Source organism: Coloeus monedula (genome assembly GCF_965178545.1).
Source record: "Coloeus monedula genome assembly, chromosome: 25".
Lineage (NCBI taxonomy): Eukaryota > Metazoa > Chordata > Aves > Passeriformes > Corvidae > Coloeus > Coloeus monedula.
Genome location: NC_138805.1, coordinates 1647192 through 1669832, shown reverse-complemented (window position 1 = coordinate 1669832; position 22641 = coordinate 1647192). Strand labels below are relative to the sequence as shown.

At 58.2% G+C, this 22641-nt stretch overlaps 5 protein-coding genes across 6 annotated transcripts; 1 reads left to right on the top strand and 4 right to left on the bottom strand.

The window, feature by feature from the left end:
* Positions 1–313: 313 nt before the first annotated feature.
* NRGN (neurogranin) lies at positions 314–4770 on the bottom strand. The gene is made up of 3 exons (XM_082296993.1): positions 4698–4770; positions 2139–2345; positions 314–336 (listed from the first exon to the last, which is right to left on the bottom strand). The coding sequence occupies exons 1-2, from the start codon at positions 4710–4712 to the stop codon at positions 2139–2141; spliced, it is 222 nt and encodes a 73-aa protein (XP_082153119.1). The 5' UTR covers positions 4713–4770; the 3' UTR covers positions 314–336.
* A 3332-nt stretch (positions 4771–8102) lies between these two features.
* SPA17 (sperm autoantigenic protein 17) lies at positions 8103–9301 on the bottom strand (the record flags this gene model as incomplete). The annotated part of the gene is made up of 4 exons (XM_082297058.1): positions 9265–9301; positions 8747–8920; positions 8314–8384; positions 8103–8177 (listed from the first exon to the last, which is right to left on the bottom strand). Exons 2-4 carry the CDS (start codon positions 8898–8900, stop codon positions 8103–8105), a joined length of 300 nt encoding a protein of 99 aa, XP_082153184.1. The 5' UTR covers positions 8901–8920; positions 9265–9301.
* A 115-nt stretch (positions 9302–9416) lies between these two features.
* On the top strand, positions 9417–14938 carry SIAE (sialic acid acetylesterase). Of its 2 annotated transcripts, none has more exons than XM_082297105.1 (10): positions 9417–9538; positions 10980–11144; positions 12187–12350; positions 12434–12572; positions 12658–12841; positions 13129–13238; positions 13323–13456; positions 13668–13822; positions 13901–14096; positions 14173–14938. In XM_082297105.1, the coding sequence occupies exons 1-10, from the start codon at positions 9487–9489 to the stop codon at positions 14452–14454; spliced, it is 1581 nt and encodes a 526-aa protein (XP_082153231.1). In that variant the 5' UTR covers positions 9417–9486; the 3' UTR covers positions 14455–14938. The 2 variants fall into 2 exon arrangements, with proteins under 2 accessions (XP_082153231.1, XP_082153232.1); XM_082297106.1 differs by lacking the exon at positions 9417–9538 and adding an exon at positions 9668–10140.
* Positions 14939–15260: 322 nt separating this feature from the next.
* Positions 15261–18246, bottom strand: PANX3 (pannexin 3; the record flags this gene model as incomplete). Its single annotated transcript, XM_082296933.1, has 5 exons — positions 15261–15322; positions 16143–16807; positions 16941–17155; positions 17256–17398; positions 18066–18246. The coding sequence occupies 5 exons, from the start codon at positions 18244–18246 to the stop codon at positions 15261–15263; spliced, it is 1266 nt and encodes a 421-aa protein (XP_082153059.1).
* Positions 18247–19333: 1087 nt separating this feature from the next.
* On the bottom strand, positions 19334–22572 carry RPUSD4 (RNA pseudouridine synthase D4). The gene is made up of 7 exons (XM_082296981.1): positions 22402–22572; positions 21229–21394; positions 20819–21020; positions 20509–20602; positions 20267–20417; positions 19896–19993; positions 19334–19756 (listed from the first exon to the last, which is right to left on the bottom strand). The coding sequence occupies exons 1-7, from the start codon at positions 22558–22560 to the stop codon at positions 19571–19573; spliced, it is 1056 nt and encodes a 351-aa protein (XP_082153107.1). The 5' UTR covers positions 22561–22572; the 3' UTR covers positions 19334–19570.
* Between the last annotated feature and the right edge of the window lie 69 nt (positions 22573–22641).

Below are 22641 nucleotides of genomic sequence, written 5' to 3'. Positions count from 1 at the left end.
CTGTGCGATGATGTCACACATACAGGTGGGACATCCCTGCGGGGCACCGCCTGCCCCACACCCCTCCCACCGCTGCCCCGCTGTGACCTCACCGCTCTGCTGGTGACATCAAAAGGCACCAAGGACAGGCCGGGGCTCTGGCAGGGGCGTTTATTGGGGCGGGGGGTCTCTGGGGTGGGGGGGGGCAGCCAGGGACGGGGGCAGGGCCTGGCTGTGGGGGGGCCCCGGGGGATGCATGCGGGGGGCGGGGGGTGAAGCGGGGGCTCCTGGGCCTCGGCGGGTGGCGACGGGGAGGGGGTCGGTGGCGAGGGGTTTCCGGAGAGCAGCTGGCGGCCCCTGCAAGCAAGGAGAGAGCGAGTGGTCAGCCTGGGCCTGGCCCCGCCTGTGCCCTGTGCCCCGCCTGCACCTTTATTCCTCTCTGCACCCTGTGCCCTGCCTGTACCCTTCACCCTTCACCCTTCCTGCACCCTGCCTGCACCCTGCCCACTCTCTGCACCCTGCCTACACCCTGCTCTCACGCTGCTCCTGCAGCCTGCACCCTCTCCGTGCCCTCCCCCTGCCCACACCCTGCCCGTGCCCTACTTGCAGCCTGCCCACACCCTGCCTGCACCCTTGTCCTGCCTCCACTGCTGCCCACACTCTGCCTTCACCCAGCCCAGGAACCTGGGGTTACCGTGCCTGCACCCCCCTAGGCAGAGCACCATGGCAGAAGGAGGGGAACCTGGCTCTGCTGCTGTCAACCTGCTCAGCCCCCCTAACAAGGCATCCAGAAGGAATCTCTGGGCCCTAAGAAGCTGCACAGCACCGGCATTTGGCAGCTGCCTCCCCACTGCAGCCCTGTGACATCCTCACTGCAACCCCAGTGCGTCCTCGCTCCATCTTCACTGCAGCCCCATTGAATCCCCGCTGCTTCCTCACTGCATCTTCAGTTTGCTCCCATCACATCCTCACCGAATCTCTGTTGCTTCCCCACTGCATCCCCAGTTCATCCCCACCACATCCTCACTGCATCCCCTTTGCAGCCCCACTGCATCCTCACTGTGTTCCCACATTGTCCCCACTGGATCGTCACTAAATCCCCACTGCATCCTCAGTTCCTTCTCATCCCAGCCCCACTGAATTCCTTCTCCATCGTCAGGGCATGCTCACTGCATTTTCACTGAATCTTCAGTGCATTCTCACTGCATCCCCTCTGCTTCCCTACCACATCTCCGTTCTGTTCCCACTGTACTCTCAGTTCATCCCCACTGTGTCCCAGCTGAGTTCCAGTTCCATCCCCGCTACATCCTCAGTTCATTCCCGTCGCAGCCTTGCTGAATCCCCGCCACATCCTCACTGCATCCTTCTCTTCCTCCCCACCGCATTCCCACTGCATCTTCAGTTCATCCCCTCTGCATCTTCACTAAACCCCCACTGCATTCCTACTCCATCCTCACTGCATCCCAGTTCTATCCCAGCTGCATCCCAGTCTCATCCCGGCTGCACCTCCACCAGCCCCGCCACACTCACGTGGCCGAGCCGGCAGCACGCCCTCCCCGCCGCTAACCCCAAACCAGCCTTGCCGGTATCCGGGGCCACGCCGCGCTCACGGCACCGGCACGGGGCATGGGGCAGGGGGCACGGCCCGGGTACGGCGCAGCCACCACCCGGGGCTCCAATGCCACGCGGCCTCGGCACCGTGGGCGCTTTTTAAATTTACCTTTTCCTGCCAGGAGACTGTGACACAGGCTTTTAAAAATAGCATGTGCTGAGGCGAGGCGCTCGGGGTGGTGTTGCTAAGGGAGAGATTCAATCCAAATCTAGGGCTGCGCCTTCCCATCCTACTTCCCATCCTTCCCAACTACTACGGCGCGCACCCAAAATTAGGGCAAGGCAGGGGCTGCCTGCCTGTGTGCTTCCATCTCCTGGGAGGAAAAACCCCTTCTCCATCCCGAATCGGTTCGGGGAAGGATGCTCCATCCCAAATCTGCGCGGGGAAGAACGTTCCATCCCAAATCTCTGCAGGGAAGGATGCTCCATCCCAAATCAGCTTGGGGAAGGATGCTCCATCCCAAATCAACACAGCAAAGGACGCTCAGAGCAGCATCCTTGTAGAAATGACCCAGTTTTGGGGGGAAGAAGCGGGATTTGGGATGTACCTAATCGCCGTTGCGGAGGTCGCCGCCGCGGGTGCTGTTGGCGCACTCGGCGTCCTTGGTTTTCCGATCAATCTCACCCCCTTTGATCTTCTTGCGGGTCATATGGCCACGGAAACTAGCCTGGATCTTGGCAGCTGCCGCGTTGGCATCAGGGTCGTCCAAAGGGATGTCCAGGATGTCCTCGTCCAGCTTTGTGCAGGCTCCCTCCTGGCGGTGGCAACGGCAGGGTTACAGCTGGTGGGACCTCAAAGAGCGCAGCCCCCTCCCCAAATGAATCCATTCAAGAAGGTCCTAAATGAGCCCCTGTTCTAAAAATTAGGGGGAGGGGTGCTAAAAATTAGGTTTACTAGTCAAAAGTTAGGGTCCTTTGCTAAAAATGAGGGGTTTTGCTAAAAATCAGGGTCCCTTGCAGGTGTCTTGGGGAAAGTGCAATCAAAGCTGCAGGTGGGGGAAGATGCTTCACCTCCTGCTCATCCCTAAATCCCACCCTGGACTACATGGCTGCAGGAAGCCAGACTCCAGCCAGGGTTATGATGCAGGGAGAGGAGAATCCATGGGATCCATGGGAGCAGAGGATGGGTTCTGGGGGGTATTTTTGGCACAGAGGTGGGGACCATGCTGCACAAAATGAGCTGGTCATGCCTCAGTTTCCCTTTCTCTTGCAGCCTGTTGCATCCTCCTGCATCCCTCCTCAGAGCTTTGGTTGAAAACACCAGGAGATTTGGGAAAGGAGTGATGCCAGAAGGGAAGAAAAGCCCCAGCAAGGACAAATCACTGCAGCCCATTCCCCTCCTGCCACATCCCACCAGAGATGTTGAACTCGGCACCAAGTTCAACAGAGAAAAAAAATATGGGAAAATGAAATGAGGTGGAAATGAGCTGGCATTGGATGATCCAGTGCCTGCAGCTGTGGGGGTGAAGCCTTTTTGTTGCCCCACAAGCACTTGAAAGGACTTAAAGGAGTTTTGGGGGGCTTATTTGTAGATTTGGGGGGGGGGGGGGGAGGAATCTCATCCCGTTGGAGCGTGCCATGGCTCCACGAAGTTGCTCGGCTTGTTTTACCATTGTGAAAGGTGAGGATGGGTCCAAGGTGGAAATGATATGTCCAAGGTGGAAATGATATGTCCAGGGTGGAAATGTTATAGCCAGGGCTGGAAATCCTATAGCCAGGGGAGAGATCCTATAGCCAGGGGAAGGAAATCCTATATCTATGAAAGAAAGCCTATATTCAGGAGAGAAATCCTATATATGCGGAGGTGGGGGGAGAACAACCTATATCCAGGGGAGAAATCCTATATACAGGTGGGAGAAATCCTATATACAGGTGGGAGAAACCTATATCCAGGGGAGAAATACTATATCTGGAGGAGGGAATCCTATAGTCAAGAGAGAAAACCTATACATGAAGGGGCATATCCTATATCCAGGCAAGAAATCCTATATCCAAGAGAGAAATCCTATATTAAGGGAGAGGAAATCCTATATCCAGGGGAGAAATACCATATACAGGTGGAGGAAATCTATATATGCAGGGGCATTTCCTATATCCAGGGGAGAAATCCTATATTCAGGGAAGAAATTCTGCATACAGGTGGCAGAAACCCATATCCAAGTAGAGAGATCCTGTATATAGGTGGGAAAAACATATATTCAGGAGAAAAAAAAATCCTATATCCAGGGGAGACATCCTATATTCAAGGGAGAAAACCCATATGCAGGGGGCCATATCCTATATCGACAGGAGAAATCCTATATCCAGCGGAGAAACACCATATCCATGGGGTGAAAACCTCTATGCAGGAGATGAAAACTTGTATCTAGGGAAGAAATCCTATATTCAGAAGGAGAAATCCTCCATATGAGGGAAAAAGTCCTACACATAGGGGAGAAATCCTATATCCAGGCAAGATAAATCCTATATCCAGGGTGGGCTTTGCCTCTATGGAGGTGCCCAGGAGGAGAGATGGGGGCTTTTCCCTGTGCTGCTGTCTTAGCAGGAGGGGGAAAAGGGGGAAAAAAGTGGAGAAAAGGGATTTTAAAAAGGGGAAAGGGGGGAAAAAAGGGGGAAAGGGGCAGGAAAAGTCAGGGGATCAGGGAGAAAGGGGAAAAGGATGTGGATTTCCGCCCAAGCCAGCCGGTGGCCAGGAGGGAGGAGAGAGAGGTGCAACCCCAATTAAGCCCTTTATCCATAAGCAACCCCCGATCCCACCTGTAGAGCAATTGTGGGGCTGGGGGAAGCAAAAGCTCCATAAAAGCTGGCTTCGAGGCCAGCGGGGTTTTCCTCGGTGGGCTGTGGGGTGCAGGACGCTGGCCACGCTGTGGCCCCGGCGGGATGGATTCCGAACTGGTGCGAAGCAGGAGTGGGGATTTGGTGGGGGGCTGGGGGGAAGAAGGGTCGGGGGGGGGGCGGTCGCGGAGTTGGTTGAGCTCTTGGGTGCAGCACCCCTCGCACCCCCCGCCTCCACCACCCCAAAAACCCCCCGGCCGCCCCCAGAGCGGAGCAGCAATAAGGGATGAAAGGCAGGAGCGGGTGCTGGGGGTCGGGGAAGGGGCACCTACATTGCAGCAGTCCATGGCGGAGGGCGGGTGGGCGGCCAGCGGCGGGCGAGGGGCTCCGGCAGGATCTCGCTTCCCCGGCAGCTCTCCCGGCGCAGGTGGCAAGTTGAGCGGAGCCGCTTGCCTACGTAATGCGCTTTCCTCCGGGCGAGCCTATCAGCCCGACACCCCTGCCAGGCTTTTGGGGGGGAAGGAGGGGTGCCTTATTTTTTTTTCCTCCCTTTCTCCTCTTCTTTTTTTTTCTTCTTTTTTTTTTTTAATTTTTTTTTTTTTATTTTCCCTCCTCCAATTTTATTTCGCAGCCTCCAACTCCCTCCTAACACTTAAAGGAGCCGGCAGCTCGCTTCAGAGTTTCGTGGAACACAACATCATATGCAGAGGATGGGAGCCAAGATGTGATGAGGCTTGCCCTGGGAGTGGAGGGTTTTTTGGGGGGCAAGGCTATGATAAATGGGGGTACTGGGTTCGTTTTGGGGGGGTACAGTACCCACAGCGATGCTGGAGGCAGGTTTTACCCCCTGGGTTGGTTTGCACGGGGCGCAATAAACCTTCTTGACCCACTTAGGACTTGGTCCTGAAGGAGGGTGAGGATGAGGATGATGAGGATGAAGACGGTGAGGAAAGGTGGGCATGGTGGGACACTGCTTCCCACCGAACACCCGCAGAACCCTGGGGGTGATGTGGCCAACTGCAGGCTCCAAGCAGAGGAGTGGGCTCCACTTCTGGGGTCTGGGGGTCCCTTCCCCACTCACAGGAGCATCTGAACCCCCATATTTGGGGTGTTCTCCAAGCAGACCTGCAGTCCCAGCCACTTCCACAGCCCTTGGTGCTCCCTGCAGACCCTGCTCCTGCCCCTGAACCACGCCGAGGTGCTGGGACTGGCAGGGTGAGCCAGGGCCCCCCAGGAAAGAGGAGGGACCTCCAGGGCAATGCAGGGGGCTGCAGCCCACAGCCCCCCCATCGCCTGCCTCGCTCGCCTCTAATCCGGGTTTGGGGGTTGCTAAGCAACAGCATAAGTCGCCCGTGGGCTCTGCGCCGATGCTGCTCCAGCCAGCCCCCAAAACACGGCGTGGCCCCCCCAAGGCAGGCACCAGCACCCCCCGACCCACCTGCACAGTCAGGCCCCACCGGCTCTCCCTGGCCAAGTTTGCTCACAGGGGTTCTCCTTCTTGGGGGCCTGGTGGCACTGACCTTCCTCTTTGCCACCACTACCACCACCATCATCATCATCATCATGCCTGTTAGCATCCCTCTCCCACTGGCATCACTGTTTCTGGCACTGGAATGGGCACTGTCCCCACTGTTGTCCTCATACCTGACCTCATCCCCATCACCTCCACCACATTCTCCATCTCACCATTGTCCCTGTCCCCATCTCTATCACCACCCTCCTCACAATCCCCAACCCATTTCTTGTCCCCATCCTCCTCACAATGCCAATCCCTGCCCCCATTCCCAGCTTCAGCCTCACCATCTCTCTCCCTGTCCCCATCGCTGTCATCACCCTCATCCCTGTCCCTATCCTTGGCCCTGTCCCCTTCTGTATCTCCATCCTTGTTGTTCCCATTCCTATCCCAGCTCCATCTCTTTCTCCAAGGCCATTCCAGCTGGGTGCAGGTGGTGGCACCTCTTACCCCCTGACACCCCAGGATACCCACACATCCCACTCCCCATCCCAGGCACATCCCACCACTGCCACCTCCCTCAAGTGCTTCACCCACACTTGGAGGTTGATGGGGGTCACCCCTGCCCCAGCAGCAGCCAGGCACCCAAATTCCCTCTTGGGAAACGCTCTCAAGCATCCCTCAAACTCTCCTGGCAGCCACTGGCAGCCCGCTCTCCCGACTGGAGCCACTTTTCCACCGTCACTTCTTCCCACCAGCACGGCAGGGTGGGGGGGATGGGAATAGCTCTGCTCCAGAAAACCCTGCTCCAGCTTCCAGGAGAAGCCTTGGCAGCTCTGCTGGGATTTTTTCACGGGAAGAGATCCTTTTCCCTGGTTTTTAGACCCTCCAGATCCACCACTGCCTTGCTCCAATGAGAGAAAACCGGGTGTTTTGGGCGAGTTAAGTGGGAAGGGTTTTTGGGGTGATTCATCTATCAGGGATCTGGGAAGTTAGCCCCAAAATAAGGATTAGTCCCTCAGTTAGTCCCCAAAATCTGCTCCATCCGTGGCACCCCGGTCCTGGCAGAGCCGCCGAGCGCCGCCGTCTCCCGCAGGCTGCGGCTGCGGAGGAGGGACGCGAAATGCCAGAACATTTCTAATCATTAATGGCGGCTTTTGAGCCTGTTCCAGGCTCTGCAATTTTCCTCCCTGGACCCCTTCATCTGGACGTTGCTTTTTCAGGTGCTCCAGCACCTCCAAAATTTGAATTCCAAGGAAATAACTCAGATTTTGGAAGGGGAGAACGGGAAGTGCAGCTGGCGAGACCCGCTGAGAACATCCCGCCGTCGTGGTTTGAGATGGTGGCAAAGAGGTGTTAAAAAATCCTTTAAAAAAAAGGAAAAAATCCTTAAAAGCAAAGGGAATTGGATGCTGGAATGATGCCCTGGGCGGGCAGTGTTGCCGGCTGCTGAAGCAGGAGCCGGCAGCCGGCGAGGCGGTGCTGGGGGGGGGTCAAGGCGTAGCTGGTTGGCATCAGCCCCGGCACGGGGTCCCCGCCAGCTTTTTTTTCCCCATCCCTCCTTCCTGTTTTTCCCAGGGGAGCCGCTGTCATGCCCCGTGCCGTGGGCGAGCACCACATATGGCGAGGGAAAACAGGAAAGAGGGGGGAAAAACGGGGTGAGCATGGAAAGGGGGGGGTTCAGTCCCCTCCAAAAACAGAGCAGCCGGCTTCAACGCAAACCCCGTTACTTTTTGGGGGGGATTTTGAAAACATGCTGGGTGGGAAAATATGAATTTCACAGGTAGGAATAGGACTGGGGGGGCCCTTGCGTGCACCCCAAAATTCCATGGAGGTGTCTCAGCTTATGGAGCGGGGTAGGAGAGGAGCAATGTCACATCATTCCTTCACGCTGGGATGTTATGAAGTTTCTTCCAACCTCCAGGGATGCAGGGGCCTAAATATAGAGGCTAAAAATATCCCATGCTCAGCTCAGCCCCAAACCCAGGATTTTTCGGGGAGAAATCTCAGGTGATTGGTGCTAATAACGGCGGGGACCTCGTTAATAAAATTCCTCATTAAAACAGCACCACTGGGGTGGGATGGAAGTGCAGCATCCACCCACGGGAAAAGGGCAGGAGCCAGGGGAGGACCAAGGGGTTTTTTTTGGATTTGGGGTTGGATAGTGGGAAATGGGGGATTTGGGGTGAGTGCTGCGGTTGCGTCTCTGGAGAGGTGTCCCAGTTCATGAGGGTTATGGGGACGGGCTCCCCTTCGGCTCCTCTCCACGCATTTTGGGACAGACTCACGGCGATCCGGAGCTGTGCGTGCTGCCTGCTTCCCCTGGTGCTGCCTGCTCCCCCTCCGTGTCCTTGGCCTCCTTCAGGTCCCGGAGGAAAGAAGAAAATTTAGACAATGTGGCACGAGGGTGGCAGGGACAGGGTGGGAGCAGGGACCCAGTGCAGCTCCTGGCACCTCAGATTCTCTGGAGGGGCCTGGAGCGGAGGGCAGCGTACCTGGGAAGGGGGCCAGGTGAGACGGTCGTCCTCCAGCATGGCTCCCCACGCCACCGGGTCGATGGCACCAGCTGGGGAAGGAGGAGGCTTGATGCCACGTGCAATGGGCACCTGGTGCCACAAGTTATGGGCACATGGGACAGGCACAACATCCTGGGTGATGGGCAAAAATGGAAGGCTTGATGGCCATAGGTGATGGACATTTGGGACAGGCACAACGCCATGGGCAATGGGCCCAGGGGGCAGGTTTGATGCCCTGGGTGATGGGCAGACAGGAGAGACCTGATGCTGTAGATGGGGGTCACATGGGGCAATGGAGATGTGGGGCAGGCCTGACGCCATGGTGATGGGCACACGGAGCAGGCTGGGCAGGCAATGCAGCGCGGGGCAGGAGATGGCGATGTGGGGGTGGGTGCTGGGCAAGGCCACTCACCCTCTCTCTGCTCCAGCAGCTTTTGGAAGTACTGAGCTGCAAAGGCCACCACGTCGGCGGGCTGCTCCCGCAGCACTTCCCGTGCCAGCCCTTCCAGCAGGTTCCGGAAGCCGGCGGGCACCCTCATGTTGATGCTGGCAGAGGCAATGGACATGGCCACCTCTCCCGGACCGCCTGCAGCGGCACAGCCCGGGATTACCCACAGCCCCCGGTGCCACCGCGCACCGCCGGGACTCGAACCCGCGGACCCACGTCTGCGGGAGCGAAGAGCCGCCGCTAGGGGGCGACACGCTCCTTGCCCCTCCGCGCACGCGCGCCGCCGCCCCTCGCTGCGCGCGCGCGGCCTCGGCCTGGGCGGGGAGAGCGGGAGCGAGGGGGCCCCGGTCCCCTCCCCCCCGTGTCCCCCGGTTCTCCCCCCCGTGTCCCCCGGTTCTTCTCCCCCGCCCCCCCCGCAGCCCCGCAACCCTCGGTCCCGCGCTCCCGGTTTTTCCCCTCGGCCTCTCCCGTCAGTCCCGGACCGGGCCGCGCCGGCGCTTCAGGCCGCGGTGCGGACGCCGTCGCTTGGCAACCGCCCCCCCTCCCCCCCACCGGCGGCGCGTGCACGGGCCACGCCCCCGCGCGTTGGGCCCGCCCGCGGGGCGGGGCGGGGGCGGTGGAGGCCCGGGGGTAGCGGGGGTACCGGCGGGTATCGGGGGGCACCGGCGGTCCCGGCGCCTTCACAGCCCCTTGTCCCCCTCAGGATGGCGGCGTGGGCCCTGCTGGCGCTGCTGGCTCTGGCTCCGGCGGCGGCAGGTAAAGGGCTGGGGAAGGTCAACCTCCGACCCCCCAGCCCCGCGGGCACCCTCTGCAGCCTGCCCCGAGACCCCCCCAGACCCACTTCGGGGCGCTTGGCACCGTCAGAACCCTTGGCATGGCAGCAGCCCGGCTCCGATGCCCGTGGAATTCCCTAAGCTTCCCCAAGCCCTGATTTGGTGCCCTTTGCGCCTTTCCGAGCCTCTTATGTGCGTTGGCACCTCCCCAGCCCCGCGTTTTAGGGTGCCCCTCTTGGCACCCCCCACAAACCCCCCACTGTGATGCCCCTTGAACCCCCAGACCGTCTTTGATGACATTGGCACTACTCTGAGCCCCACTTTGGGGCCCTTGGTGCTCTCCCAGCCCCACCGTGATGCCTTTGGCTTCCCCCTTAGCCTAGTTTTGATGCCCTTGTCACTGCCAACCCCTCTTTCACACTCTTTGCACCCCCAAGCTCTGCTTCAGTGCCCTCTGCACTCCCAGAGCCCCAGTTTGATGCCCTCTGCACCCCTTGAGTCCCACTTTGATACCCTTCACACCCCCAGCCCCTCCCCAACGCCCTTGGCCCAGCACTGCTGCCGTGGGACGATGCTTTACGTAAGGTGGGAGCCACATGCGGCTCCTCAGTGGTGTCTCGTGGGCTCTCCTCCCTTCCCTCCTCCCTTCTTCTCCCTTCCCTCCTCCCAGCTGCTTTTTATAGCCTCCACTCTTCCCTGGTGTCTCAGTTTTAATTTTTTTTTTCTCCTCCGACTTGTTTTTTATATAACTCCCAGAGCCTCGTGGCATGAGGCAGTGGGACCAGCGATGCAGATGACTCCTGAGGGGTTGAGGACGTCGTTCCTTTCCTTTCCTTCCTTAAACCCAGCCTAAGATGAGCTGCAGAGGAGATGAGGCTCCATGAGCTCTGATTTGGTCAATGGGGATCTCAGATCACCCCTCAAATGTTGCTCCTGACCCCCTTTTCAAGCATGATTTTCTTTTCACACTGCAAAAATGGGCCTTTTGGGGGTGACAGGGCTGAGCCTTCTGCTTCTGTCCCCACAGAAGGTGCCTTTGCCAATGCTGCACACCCAATGTTTCCCAACCCACCCCTTGACAAACTTTTTTCCATGGGAAAAATACATCAGAACATTTATTAGCAAGGCTGGGTTGGGAGAGACACTCCCATGCTGTTAACAGAAGAATTTTTACCAAAGTCTGTATCCAAATCCATGTAATACAAGCTGTAACATGCTCCCTGTGCTTTGGGAGGCAAATTCCCTCTTGTGGACTTTAAATTCTGCCTCTTCCTCAGCTCTGTGGGGATTTTAACCACCTTAAGGCTGACCAGAAAGCTGTAAATTAAGAGGGATCTCATAATCTGTATTTAAGAGGGGATCAGAGGCCATGGAAAGGGTGTTTTCCTCTCAGAGCTGATGTTTGCACTGTTTGCTGATTCCAGGGGGAAGGCTCGGCTTTGCCTCCTACTATGGTGACCACATGGTGCTGCAGAAGAAGCCGTCAGGGGCTGTGGTGTGGGGCCACGGGGAGCTGGGGGCCGTGGTCACCGTGATTCTCTCAGGGGCCGGTGGCCTCATCATCATGGAGAAAACAGCACAGGTTAAAGGTCAGTCCCAGACCTTCACTAGAAACTGAGGCCGATTGTTTTGATGGCCAAAGAACTTGTCTGAGCCCAAATCGGAGCTGATGGTGGGGTGAGACAGGGTTTGTCACCACCCTGAGGTTTGTCACCACCCTGAGGTTTGTCACACTGCTGCCCTGGGGCTGCAGAGGTGGTGGTGACATCTCCAGCTCGTGCTTTTCCCTCTCCAGGAGACCTGGGGGGGTTCAGCCATTCCCCTCCCCACCGGCGCCAGCCTTTGCTCACTTTGGTTCCCAGCAGCGGATCCCGTGGGCGCCCAGCGGGAGCCGAGCTGCTGCTGGAGTGGGTGGCACTGCACAGGCTTGAGCCGAGCGATGAGGCTGTGGAGGGGAGAAGGGGAATTTAGCTTCTTTCCCTGTCTAAACCATGTCTGAAGAATTTCCAGAGCAATCCTGGCTTCTTTTTTGATCTATGACCCCTTAAAGATCCTGTGGGATCTTTAAGCCCCAAAGGATGGTGCCTGTGCAAGCAGAGCCTTCCTTGGGGCTGGGAGAGCTCAGGGGTGCCTCAAATCCCAGCTACCTCACTACCTGAAGAGTTGGGGGGAGCTCATCACCTTTGGGGGGTGAAAGTGCTGGCCAAGGGCACCTCCATAACCTGAAGAGCCTGGAGGTGTCTTGTGAGAGAGCAGCGATCCAGGAGATCTGCAGGATCCAGCCAGAAAATCCACTCTTAAGCTCTAGCAGAATATCTTTACGCTTCAATTCGGCGCCTCTAAAATTAACCAGAGACATCTCAGTGTCACACACACCAAGCTGCTCCTGTAATCCCAGTTCCTCCCAGCAGCTTCTGCTCTGACACACATTTGTTTTCCAGATTTTCTTTTTTAACCCCTTAATTCCTGCAGGAGGAAGGTCCCTGTGATGGCAGAGATCTTCCAAAATCCATTTCCCCCACCTGTCTTTGTGGTGGGGAAGCTTTACCCTGTTCCCCACTCAACATCCTGGCAAAGGTCTTGAAGCCTTCATAATGGTGGTGGAAGATAAGAATCATCCTCTTCCTCCAGGACCTTCTGGTACATGGACAACTGTCCTGGACCCAGTGGATCAGGGTGGTCCCTATGCACTGACAGCTGAGCAGGGCTTGGAGAACGTGACCCTGCGGGACATCTACTTTGGAGATGTGTGGCTTTGCAGCGGGCAGAGCAACATGGCAATGACGGTCCTGCAGGTAAGGCCCCCCAGCACAGATCAGGCAGGATCAGGTAGGGATCAGGCAGGGAAGTGCTTTGCCTGCTCCTGCCCCTTCTTCAGGTGGCCAATGCCAGCCAGGAGCTCGCCATGGCATCTCGTTATCCCTACGTCCGTATCTTTGCTGCGGCGCCTGCCCGCTCCGACGTTGAGCTGGAGGAGCTGGAGCGGATCGACCTGCCGTGGTCCGTTCCAACGGCTGGTGAGTGCAATGGGCCTCCAAAAGAGAGCTTGGAAATGGCTTTTCCCCCACTTTTTCCCTTTGCAGCCTGCTGTTTCTTGAGCAGAAAACCTGGGCCACGGGAATTTCACCTACTTCTCGGCCGTGTGCTGGCTGTTGGGGCGCTCCCTGTATGAGGCTCTGGGTTCCCCCATCGGGCTGGTGGAGGTGGCCTGGGGGGGGACCCCCATCGAGGCCTGGTCCTCCCGCCGGGTTCTGCAGGCGTGTGGGCTCCCGGAGGACACGGGGAGGTGAGAGAAGGTGCTGTGGAAACACCTCCTGCCCCGTACCATGCTGCTTTTGGGGAGTATCCTCATCCCTTCCCACCCCACGTCCTCTCCCGAAGCCTCACTGCCCCCTCTGTGCATCCTTATGCCCCCTTAGGATAAAATCCCCTCCCATGCCAAGAGCATAAGGCACATCTGGGTGGGTAAAGGGGGAGAGGAGGGACCCCAGAGCTCCCTTTGGCATGGTGCTTGCTTTAACTTGAAGCCTGCCTTGTGCTTTGCACCCCCTTAAGCCTAGCTTTGTCTTCCAGCACCTCCCCACATCAGCATCTCTCTGGCCCACAAACGCCCTCCGTGCTCTGGAACGCCATGATCCACCCGCTGCTCAACATGACCCTGCGGGGTGTTGCTTGGTACCAGGGTGAGCCCCCATTTCTCTCCCCAGGGGTGGAGCAGCCCCCGCTGTCCCACTGAGCTCTCATAAGCCCTTCTTTCTGGGGGATAGGTGAGGACAACACCCTCCTGCACACAGACCAGTACAACTGCACCTTCCCTGCACTCATCGCCGACTGGCGCCGGGCGTTCCACACTGGATCAGCCGGACAGACGGAACAGCTTCTGCCCTTTGGCTTTGTGCAGGTGTGAGAGGGTGAGAGGCAGGGCCCCCACGATCCCAGGGGGATACCCAGGGGGGCTTCACACACTGGAGGCCACTTCCACGTTGGCAGCAGGGAGAGGATGCTGTAAACACATGGACCCATTTTGCCACGTGCTGAAAATCCCATGCAGGGACTGCAGTGGCCAGTTTTGGGAAGCTGAGCCACTCCCCCATTTTCCCTGTGACTCCCAGCTGTCCACCTACCGCCGTCGGAGTGCGGACGACAGCTTTGCCCGGCTCCGCTGGCACCAGACAGCCGACCTGGGGGTTGTTCCCAATGCCAGGATGCCCAGCACTTTCATGGCCGTTGCCATGGATCTGGGCGATGAGCACTCTCCCTATGGCAGGTAAGTCCTGGGCTGGGGTGAGGGTGTAGGGATGGAATTTTTGGGTACCAACCCCATCTTCCTCCTCTTCCTCGGCAGTATCCACCCCCGGGACAAGCAGAATGTGGCACACCGGCTGCTGCTGGGTGCCAGGGCTGTGGCGTACGGGGACAAGGACCTCGTGTTCCAGGGACCGTATCCCACCCGGGCTATCCTGGAGGTGACCAGGGGGCTGCTGAACGTCACCTACAGCCAGGAGCTCATCTGCCGTCAGAGGGATGCACAGGCATTTGAGGTGAGGGGGTGGGAAATCCTCCCCAGAGAGCTGGGAGAAGGAAGGCAACACTGATAGGGGTTTCTCCCCTGCCCAGGTGTGCTGCTCCAGCCAGGCATCCCCGTGCCAGTGGCTGCCGGCACCGGTGGTGGCAGTGGGGTCCCGCACGGTGACGCTGGCCCTGAGTGGCTGCAGGACGCTGGTGCTGGGCCTGCGCTATGCCTGGGCCGAGTGGCCCTGTGAGTACCAGGCCTGCCCCCTCTACAACCCCCAGGGGCTGCCTGCACCCCCCTTCCTGCTGGACACCCTCCCTGCAGGGAATGCTGCTGGAGGGAGGGAGCTGCTGCTCCTCCCCGCCTCCAGGTTCCCCCTAAATTAGGGAGTTGAGTGAGCTCAGGCCTCTGGCAAAGCACTCAAGGCTCCTGGCACTGCCCCTTCCCAAGCCAGGAAGAGGCTTGGTTACTACCTTATTAATTAAACAACTTTTCAGCTCCTCTTTGGACTCCAGCCAAGGCTACAGGGTCGGGAGAGGGGGAAAAAGCCAATTTACAATTAAATATATGAAAAATGATGTAAGGACAAATTAAATATATGGAAAATGATGTAAGCAGCAAGACACACCAGTGGGAGCTGAGCCCCTCACTGCTGCTCCCTTGCCCATGGAGCTGGTCCTGGCCCCCCAGGCACCCCATTTCTCTGGGCACAGACTGCTGATCCCCAGGGTAGGGTGCTCACAGGATCCAGGGATCAGCTTCCAGCTGCAGGGTGGAGACAGGGAGAGAGGAGCTCTGCCAAAAACCCACAGCTAAACACCAAGGCTGGGCTGTGACTGCCTTCCACCACCCTCTCTTAATAAACAGTTAATAAACCACCTCATTTTATTTCTGGATTGGTTTTTCCTTCAGAGGAGTATTCCTAATCCTCCGTTCTCCACCTCTTGCCATAACAGCAGGGAAATTTGTGTGGAAGAGGCACAGCGTGGCACCCAGCACTTAGAATAAGAGACCTGAGAGGTTCTGCACAAAACACGGATTGTTTAACCCTTTTTGCTGGACAAATGTACATAAGAAGGGAAAGGCCAAGTGCAGGAAGCACAGGTGGGTTCAGCCCCGCTGCTGCAGCACAGCTGTGTCAGAAAAGTGGATCCTGGGATCACAGGATCCCTGCCTGCTGCCTGCTTCTGGGTCAGGCAGATCCAAGCGAGTCCCGTGAGGCTTTTCCCGTCGTTTCCACTCCAGGCTTTGGTTCTAGACAAGGGGGGAAGAGCAGGCAGTTAATTAGCTGGGCGATGGCAGACTAGGATCTGGGCTTGTGCCAGCACCGGGTAACTGGCCCAGGAGCCAGCTGTGCTGGCCCTGGGTTGCCATGGCAACGAGGATGCAGAATCCAGCTCAGTCTGTGTATTTTTTTAACCACAGTTCAGACTCTGTGTTCAAGGCCAGGAACGAAGCCCAGGCCTCTCGGCTCCTACCTGTGGGGCCGGGCTGTCTCACACAGCCTGCAAACCACTTGCCATGGGCACCAGGGGTCCCTGTGAGACCCCAAAGGAGGCATCCAGCTCCCCAAAACCCAAAGTATATGGGAGAGGGAGCAGTGCAGGCCCTGGGAACGCGGCTCTATCTTGGAACCCAGCTCCATCTCTGCACACAGCCCCACTGTGCCCACCAGTGCCATGTGAACAGGAGAAGGGGGCAGGCATGGCATCCTTGGCATCAGCCTCCCAGGATTTAAAACTCCCAACCCCACTCCCAGCAGGATGAGCTGCCAAAAACAGGGACCCTCCCAGCCCCGCAGTTTGCCCAGAGCTTGGATTTAAGCAGCAATCTCTTGGCTTGCTGTTCCTATAGCAACTCCTGCCCACACCTTGGATCGCAGTAGCATCACATTGTGGATGCCAGAACCCCTTTCAGGATTTGTCAACCCTCACAGTGACCCCCAACTATGCCCCAAACACCTTAAGGTCTTGGCAAAGGATTTTGGGTGGTCCAGCCACATTTCCAGGGTGGGATCTGGTGGTGTGGGAGCCAAGAGAAGAGGGAAGAAGTTGCCTCTATCCAAAAAGCCTACCTAGGGCCGCACCGTTGGAGAGGGCTGTACTGCCTTCGGCCTCGGGGGTGCAAGCTTGGTGTTTGGGCTTGGTGGTCTCCAGCCCAGCCAGCAGCGTCATGAAGTCGATGACAGTATCGATGTCCTCCTTGTTGGCAGTGGCTTCCCTCAGGGCGCTGACAGCATTGAGGCGGCTGAAGGAGGTCAGCTCGGAGATGTTGGCACGGAGGAAGAGAAGGATGACGTTGAGGTCGTTGAGGGGGCAGGTGAGCATCCTGCGAGAGAGCAGGTCGAAGGCAGGCAGCATCTCATAGACGGAGAGCAGCCCCTTGTCCCACTGGCAGAGCTGCAGGGCATTGTAGATGACAACGGGGATGAGGAGGACATAGACGCTGCCAACTGAGAGGCTGATGAGCTGGAACACGGAGAAGAAGACCAGCTTGCAAGGGATGAGCGGGGGGATGTGTGGCTCTGCCTGGAGCAGCCCTGTTGTGATGGAGCAGTTGAACTCATCCTGGAAGAAGATGTTAAGGTGCAGAAAGACCAGGTAGAGGCAGGTGGCAGCCAGGAACAGGAGCAGCAGCAGGTTCCGCAGGATGTAGATGAACACCAAGGCATGGGCATGCTGCTTGCAGCTCAGGTACCGCTCCAGCAACGGGAACTCGAAATACCTCTCCCGGCGGGCCCTGGGGGTGGAGGAACACAGGGGCAGTGAGAGCCACCCCCAAACTGCACCATTTCACCCAAGTCCATCCTGGATGCAGCCGCAATGCCACATGGAGGGATTCCAAGGGTCACGGTGACCTGGCCTGGCCTCACCTCTCGTACTCCTCCCAGAATCGCTCCGGCTCGGCACTGGCCTGCTGGACCTTCTTCATGTGCTGCACCAGGCGCACGGAGCGGTTGTAGGATTTATCCAGCTCGTCGATGATGAAGAGGAGGTCGGAGTGCAGGGCGGGGGCAGCGGCGTAACGCCACAGTAGGTACGGCAGGTACATCAGCACCGCCACCACCAGCAGCGAGTAGGGGAAGGCCTGGGCAAAGAAGATGAACAGTCACTGAGGATGTGGAATCGCTCTTGCTGTGGACATCCAGATGGGACACGGGGGCACCCAGACGTGATTTTGACCCTACCTTGAGAGCCCAGAGGGACTTGGTGACGGCATGTCCCTCGGCGTCGAAACCATGGTGGATGAGGGAGTCCCAGCAAGCCGTGTCAGTGTAGGCGGACTGCTTCCCCGTGAAGTTGGTGGGAGAGAAGCAGCTGATCTGGGAGCCTGGGGTGAGGAGGAGGAGGAGAGCAAACCTCAGCCATGGAGGGTGGAGGAGCATTCCACTGCCACAAGCCAATGCCTTACAGGAGAATAATTACATCTCAGGCATTGCTTCGAATTAAAAAAAGCCTTTTTCGTGGTCATTTGGGAGCTGCTGTGTTTCTAGCAAGGACTTTTCCATCTCTTCTCAAACAGAAACCCTTTGTGTGTCGTGGTGTGTACACAGGGCAGGGAATTAGAGACTGACCAGCCAGAAGCTGGAGTAAAACCAAATCCTCAGGGACAGCAGCTGGATGTTGGCCGAGACCAGATTTAGCCTGAGGTCACAATGCACTATCAACGCATCTCTCTGTGCTGCCGGCACCCTCCTCCTCAGAAACAAGCCCGTGGCACCCAAAGGGCACAAACAGCTGTGGCTGGGCATTGACTCAGTGCTGCTCCTGGGGTTAACACAGCTGTTCCCAGGCTCTCCCATCATAATGGAATTATGATCCATTAAAAACCATCAATAAATACCCACGAGGCAGAACAGCTCCTAAAACAGGACTTCCAGGCTGTTCTGCTTCAGATCACGACACCATCAAGAATACGAGGGGTTTGCCACGACAACCAAACCGCCACTGGTGCTTGCCCACGACCCGAAGAACACATTGGAAAAGCCACAACTCACCAGCAGAGAACTCCCGGGCGAAAGCCAGCGAGACGAGGAAGAGGGGCAGCCCCACGGTGACAAACTTCAGCAGGCGATCGCTCGGCAGCTCCAGCCGCAAGCCCTTGGCTCGGGAACTGCTGGGATCTGGGAGCAGAGCATCAGAGAGCATGTACTCAGCAGCCGTGTGTGAGAGGGACATTTTGAAGTGAGGAAAAGGAGATGCTGATGAGGGCTGCCTGAGGTGTGACTGGCTTGAGGAATGACTTTTGCCGGTCTGAGGTGTCCCTGCTGAGAGACTGCCCAAGCGCTGTGTCCAGTGCTGTGAACGACAGCTCAGACAGGGCGTTAAATCACCTCCTAATTACAGGGGAAGCCTTTTCACAAATAGAAACAGAAAAACCCACCCTAACAGCCGCAGCAGTGAGCTGGGAAGGCAGCTTTCCTCCCTGACAACATTCCTACAGGGCAGCGTTCCTGCCTGGCCACAGCCACTCCTGGCTCCCCGTGGTTTTACATCCCTCTCTCATCAGCCAACAGATTCCTGGCGCTGCGGCCCGAGGGCATGGGGGTCCCAGCTATTTTCAGCAGGGAGCCAGGGTACTGGGCCCTCCCCCAACAAGAAGCCCCAGCCAGATACACAGTGGGCCCACAGGGTACAGAAAATCCTTTCCAGCACCCAAACCAGCCAGAGGGGCCAGAGGACATCCTGCTGCCGAGCCCCAAGCTCCTGGGACAGGTCAGGAGACGCCAAATGAGGCAACTTTGAGGCAGAACATCAGCTGCAATTCCCCAGATCATCAATCCCTCCTCTTGCCTCCCTCTCAGGGCACAGGGGGAAGAATCTGACTCCAAAGAAAGCTCCCAAGAGCAAGAGATCCAAATAAATAGAAATAAGGGATGGGGTAATTGAAGGGGCAGTGGGACAGAACAGTTTCCCCCTGCAGCACAGTGCTGAGAAACCCACACCAACGCTGCTGGCAGCACGGAGCAGGGGCAGTCTCAGAGCTGCTCAGCCCAGCCAAGCCAAGGAACTCCCCATGCAGTCTCTCAGCAGAGCAAAAAACACCCAGAGCCACTGCCAAATTACACTTTCGATGGATTTTCCAATGAAAGGACTCTCCAAATCTGAGCTAAACAACTCTGGAGAGACAAGTGACAGCTCCAAAATCAGGGAGGGGCTGCACCCAGGTCTGGTCAAACCTACACAGGGACTGAGTCCCACATGGCCAGAGCACAGAGACACACAACACCTTCCCTCGAGGAAACTGGAGCTTTTATTGCCCGGAGACAAGTTCAAAACACAGATCAGGCAAAGCCCAACTTCCACTCATCCTTGTTTGTCTAGAGGCTCTTCAGTGTGTCCAGCTGCTTTCCTGGGCCAGAAGCACACATAGGCCCCCACCCTGAATCAGCACCAGCACAGAGACTGCAGGCTTCACCCCACCACCGGCTCCAAGGTGGGCACAGCTGCTGCCACGTGCTGGAGATGCGGAGATACACGGCACCGTTCCAGTCCTGCCTCGTCAGTCCTTAGGGATGTCCAGCTCTAGTTTCCTCAGGGTTTTTTGGAAGAAGAGGGGCGGCTTGCAGACAAAGTCTAAGGGCTGGCCCAGGGGCAGGCGGAGCTGGTGGGCATGCAGGTGCAGGGGCAGGTGCCGAGCCTTGCTCTGCTCCAGCTTCAGCCTCCTCAGGGTGAGCTCAGGAAGCTTCTGCAGCAAGGATGGAAAATGTTCCCTTCAAAACTGCAGCTTTTCAGCTGAGACTTGAAATCCCCAGCCCATGAGGAGCTGGGGGACACAAGGGGCTGTATCCAGCTCCAGCTGCTCCCCAGTGCAAGACCTGCCTTACCTGGGGTGCCAGTTTGCTCCAGTGTGAGTATTTGTGATCCCCCAGGATGGGACATCCCAAGCCATAGGCCAGGTGAACCCGGATCTGGTGCTTCACCCCTGAGGAGAAAAGGGGAAGAAGAGAAAGGTGACATCCAGCTGTGCCAGGCCTCAGCACCCACCACCCTCAGTGCTGGACAATGCCATGCCAAAATCACTGGCAGCCAGCAAACAGCTTGGCAGTAAAGCATCGCCCCAGCGCGGCTTATTCCCAGAGCTTTGTTCCAAAAAGGATTCCAGTCTTGTCTAGTGGTAAGTTCCCCCTTCCAGAGCTGCTGCTGACTGCACAGAGAGTGGATCCAGCCCCGGGACACCCCGGCAGGCCTCACTCACCGGTGATGGGCTGGAGCTCCAGCAGCGAGCAGGCGGAGGCGCTGGCCAGCCGGCAGTACCGAGTCACCGCGCTCTCGGCATTCCGGTTCTTGCGGATTTTCATCACCTTCCCATCCTCCAGACGCAGGCGGTAGTTGGGAGCCAGCGTCATCTGAAGGGTGGAGAGAGGGGGAGTTGGGGGAGGCAGGAGGGATGCTGGGGTTGCCTGGCCAGAATGGCAGCTGAGGGAACACGGGACTCACCTTGTAGTGGGACTGGTGGCTCTGCACCTCCTTTTCCACAATGGGGATCTCCACAATGCCCTCAACAGGGTCCGGGTCCCCCAGGACAACTGCCCTGGAAAGGGAAAGCAGAGGTCTGTGGGGTGTCACTCACAGGATGGGAACCCCCCCCACCCCCAGCTCCACTCTCATGACCCAGTCTCATAAAATGGTGCTGAAGGAGGTAGATAAGCAACACCCCCTACTTCCACAAAGCCCCCACACCCCAGGGATTGTCCCCTCCTTTTTTAAACCACCTTCACAGCCCCTTCTTCACTCAAACCTTTCCTACCAGTAGATCTTCTCCACCTGACGGGTTTTGAAGAGCAGACGGATCTTCTCCGCTGCCTCCTTGCTCCGTGCCAGCACCATCACACCCGTGGTCTCCTTGTCCAAGCGGTGGCAGAGGTGGAGGGGGTCAGCTTTCATGTTCTCCAGCATCTTGGCCAAAATGGGCAGCACATCAGCGATGCAGTTCTTGATGCCGGGGCCGCCTGTGTGACCCAGGGCAGCAAGGAGTCTCAACTCTCGTACTCCCCATGCACCCTAAATCACCCCAAAATGTGAGGGGAAGGCTGAGATCTGACAGTGACCAAGCCCCTGGAACCCTCCCTGGGAAGGGAAACCCCAGCACAGGAAGGACAGAGACAGAGGATCCCTGTCAGCACCAGGGAACCGTTTCCATTCCCCACTCCCCCTCACCATGCACAGGCAGCCCGTAGGGTTTGTCTATCACCACAATCTCCTCATTCTGGTAGAGAGTTCTCTGCTTAAGGATCTTGGCCAGGACATTGGGGTGAACCTGCTGCAGCTGCTGGCTCAGTGCAGCGAGCTCCCGGAGCCATCGCTGTGTTGGGTCCTTGGGGATCTGAGGAGACAACAGGACACCAGTGGTGGTGGACAAACAGCTCCTGGCTTCCACACAAACTGCACTGTGACCTGCAGCAGCCTGCTCGCCTCCCATGTGCTCCTGCTCCGTGACTGAGGGACGGCGTGGAATCCAGAGGGATTGGGACAAGCTCAGTCAGTGGCCTTGGGGAACCTCACGAGGCGTAACAAGGCCAAGGGCAGGTGCTGCACCCGGGTCGGGGTAACCCCCAGGATCAATCCAGGCTGGGGATGGAGGGATGGGGAGCAGCTCTGGCAGAAGCACTTGGGGTGCTGGTGGGTGAGAGCTGGACAGGCCCTGGCCCAGAACCGCCCCTGTGCTGGGCTGAGCCCCCAGCGTGGGCAGCAGGGAGGGGGGGATTCTGCCCCTCTGCCCCGCTCAGCTGAGACCCCACCTGCAGAGCTGCCTCCAGCTCGAGGGTCCCAGCACAGGAAGGACCTGGAGCTGCTGGAGCCAGGCCAGAGGAGGCACCAGGATGATCAGAGGAATGGAGCCCCTGTGCTCTGGAGCCAGGCTGGGAGAGCTGGGGGTGTTCACCTGGAGAGGAGAAGGCTCCAGGGAGAGCTCAGAGCCCCTTGCAGGGCCTAAAGGGGCTCCAGGAGAGCTGGAGAGGGACTGGGGACAAGGGCTGGAGGGACAGGATAAGGGGGAATGGCCTCACACCGACAAAAGACAGAGTTAGATGGGATATTTGGAATAAATTCTTCCCTGTGAGGGTGGTGAGGCCCTGGCACAGAGTGCCCAGAGAAGCTGTGGCTGCCCCATCCCTGGCAGTGCCCAAGACCAGGCTGGACGGGGCTTGGAGCAACCTGGTCTGGGGGAAGGTGTCCCTGGCCATGGTAGCGGGTAGCACTGGATGTTTTTTCTCGTCCCATCCCACCCGATCCCGCTCACCCGCGAATCCCGCTCCCCATGGCCGCCCGCGCTGTGCACGCCGGGAGTTGTAGTCCGAGGACCCTGGGCCCAGCAGCCCGACCTCCGCTCACCTCTCGCTGTTGCTCCTCGCTCCTCCGCAGCCGCTCCGCCAGCTCCTCCGCCCGCAGAGCCGCCGTCACCGGCCCGCTCCCGCAGACACCACGCACCGCCCGGGCCAGCCCCGCGCCGCTCCGCCAACACCGCCTCGCCGCGCCACCGGCCGCCGCCATCTTCTGCCTCCTTCTCCGCGTCCCTCTGCCGGCCAATGGCGGCGCCGCGGGTGCGGCACCACGGAGCGCCTGTCCAATGGA